This window comes from Calcarisporiella thermophila (genome assembly GCF_041956535.1).
Source record: "Calcarisporiella thermophila strain CBS 279.70 unplaced genomic scaffold VTP21scaffold_26, whole genome shotgun sequence".
Taxonomy (NCBI): Eukaryota; Fungi; Calcarisporiellomycota; class Calcarisporiellomycetes; order Calcarisporiellales; family Calcarisporiellaceae; genus Calcarisporiella; species Calcarisporiella thermophila.
In genome coordinates this window covers 37,925-39,703 of record NW_027192216.1, presented here as the reverse complement: position 1 = coordinate 39,703, position 1,779 = coordinate 37,925, and the positions used below count along the sequence as shown (strand labels likewise).

At 39.0% G+C, this 1,779-nt stretch overlaps 1 protein-coding gene across 1 annotated transcript; it reads left to right on the top strand.

The window, feature by feature from the left end:
* Positions 1-1,063: 1,063 nt before the first annotated feature.
* Positions 1,064-1,597, top strand: VTP21DRAFT_6198 (uncharacterized protein; the record flags this gene model as incomplete). The annotated part of the gene is made up of 1 exon (XM_069396801.1): positions 1,064-1,597. One exon carries the CDS (start codon positions 1,064-1,066, stop codon positions 1,595-1,597), a length of 534 nt encoding a protein of 177 aa, XP_069247083.1.
* Between the last annotated feature and the right edge of the window lie 182 nt (positions 1,598-1,779).

Sequence of the window (1,779 nt, the reverse complement as noted above, 5' to 3'; positions counted from 1 at the left end):
ACGGTTACGGTTAACATATTTTTCCTTGATTACCTCATTATATTTTTATTATCTTGTTTACATTTATGTTTGTGGTACGTTATCTTTAGTATAAAGGGGAAACGTCTTTGTTTACAATAAAAGAGTGCTATTTTTGTTTTGGGGATAGAACCGGATTACTTTACAATCCACTTTGTGTCGTTTATTAGCCTTCTGAAGTGCTTACGGAAGGACAATCAAGAGCTTAGGGATAGCTAGAGGATTGTCAGGATAGACCTTATTAGTCTATTATTCGACGCAACAGAAGTGTTGTAAGGAAATTTGGAATTAAAAGGATCAATGGCGCAGTAGTAGAGTGTTGTGTGGAAGATTGGGAGGTGTTGAGATAATGTACGTATCCCGCTTATCCGATTACTATCTTAAGTCTTCTGCAGTCCTTGATGCAGAACACGCACTTAAGATAGTGGGAAGTAGACCAAAAAATTATAGAAAAATAAAGAACTTGAATCCTCTATTTTCTTATTACAAAAGGAACATTAAGACTTATATAGTGTTTCTAACTAAAACTGAGCATAACTAAAATAAGAGAAGAATTACATTAAAGAGAAACATTGATAAACTTCTGAGATTACGAATATCTTATCCTTATTCTATATACTATCTTATATTCTACGTAACAAGAGAATGGAGGCTTAGCCTGGGGGAGGGTTAGTGTAGTGGACTATTCCTGGGATGCCGATGAGAACGGCGTGGGTTCGAATCCCACTTCCCCCACCAGCACTTGCTCTTAGTTTGTGACTGCTATCCACTTGATCAGAAGCTGAGTCTTGATTATTGAAAAGATCGCCCTTACGATAAGTACAAAAGATTACATCGGTTTCACGTACATGCTATTCACGACAACTACGATACACGCATATCGATTGAAAGTCTATCGATCAAGGACCTATATCTCGTTATGTTAAGTCCATTGACATTAACCTCATGTAATATATGGAAATTAAATAAAAGTTTCCATTGATTGATCAAAAAAAACTAGAGGCCACTCACCCAACCCAAGCACAGAACCCTTCGCTGGAGACTTATGAAGCATAAAATAGTTACCGGAAACATCACTAGCAAATGGACTGGAGATCCTAACACTTGCAAAAGGTGTTCCCTAGGGATACTTGAAACAATTGCCCATGCCTTTCTAGACTGCCCAGCTATCGCGCAACTCTGGCAAAGAGTTGATGAGACAAACTGCCGAATAATTGGAATACCGCCACACGAATCCACGAGAGAAGACAGACTGTTTGGACAATACAAACAAATAAGTCAACGCTTCAACGAAGTGGTTGCTCTGAGCCACGACATAGCCCTGTGGATAATATACCGCTCGAGACTTGAATTAGTGCTGGACGATGTCCAACCCAATCCGGTAGCCATAACCAAACAATTTGACCACGAACTACAGCGAGGAATAAAGTTCAAGTGGTGGATGGCAATGAAACAGGAACGGAAAAGAGACTTCATCGATAAATGGTCAAGGGGAAACTGGGTGAACATCATAGATGATTCTGTGATTTTCATCCAGGACACCTCTGAAGATCAAATCCCAGTCCCAACTCCGGCTTGAGAACTGCACCCAACCCTTCACTGCTGTATATTAATACCATCTCCTCTATCGTTCTTTTCCCTACTTTTTCTTTTTTTTCTTTTTTCTCCTTTCCTCTTCCTTTACTTTTTCAATCCTTCACTTCTTTTCGTTATTTCATGTACATAAACAGCCTATCTTAATACCATTGCACACAACTTTTT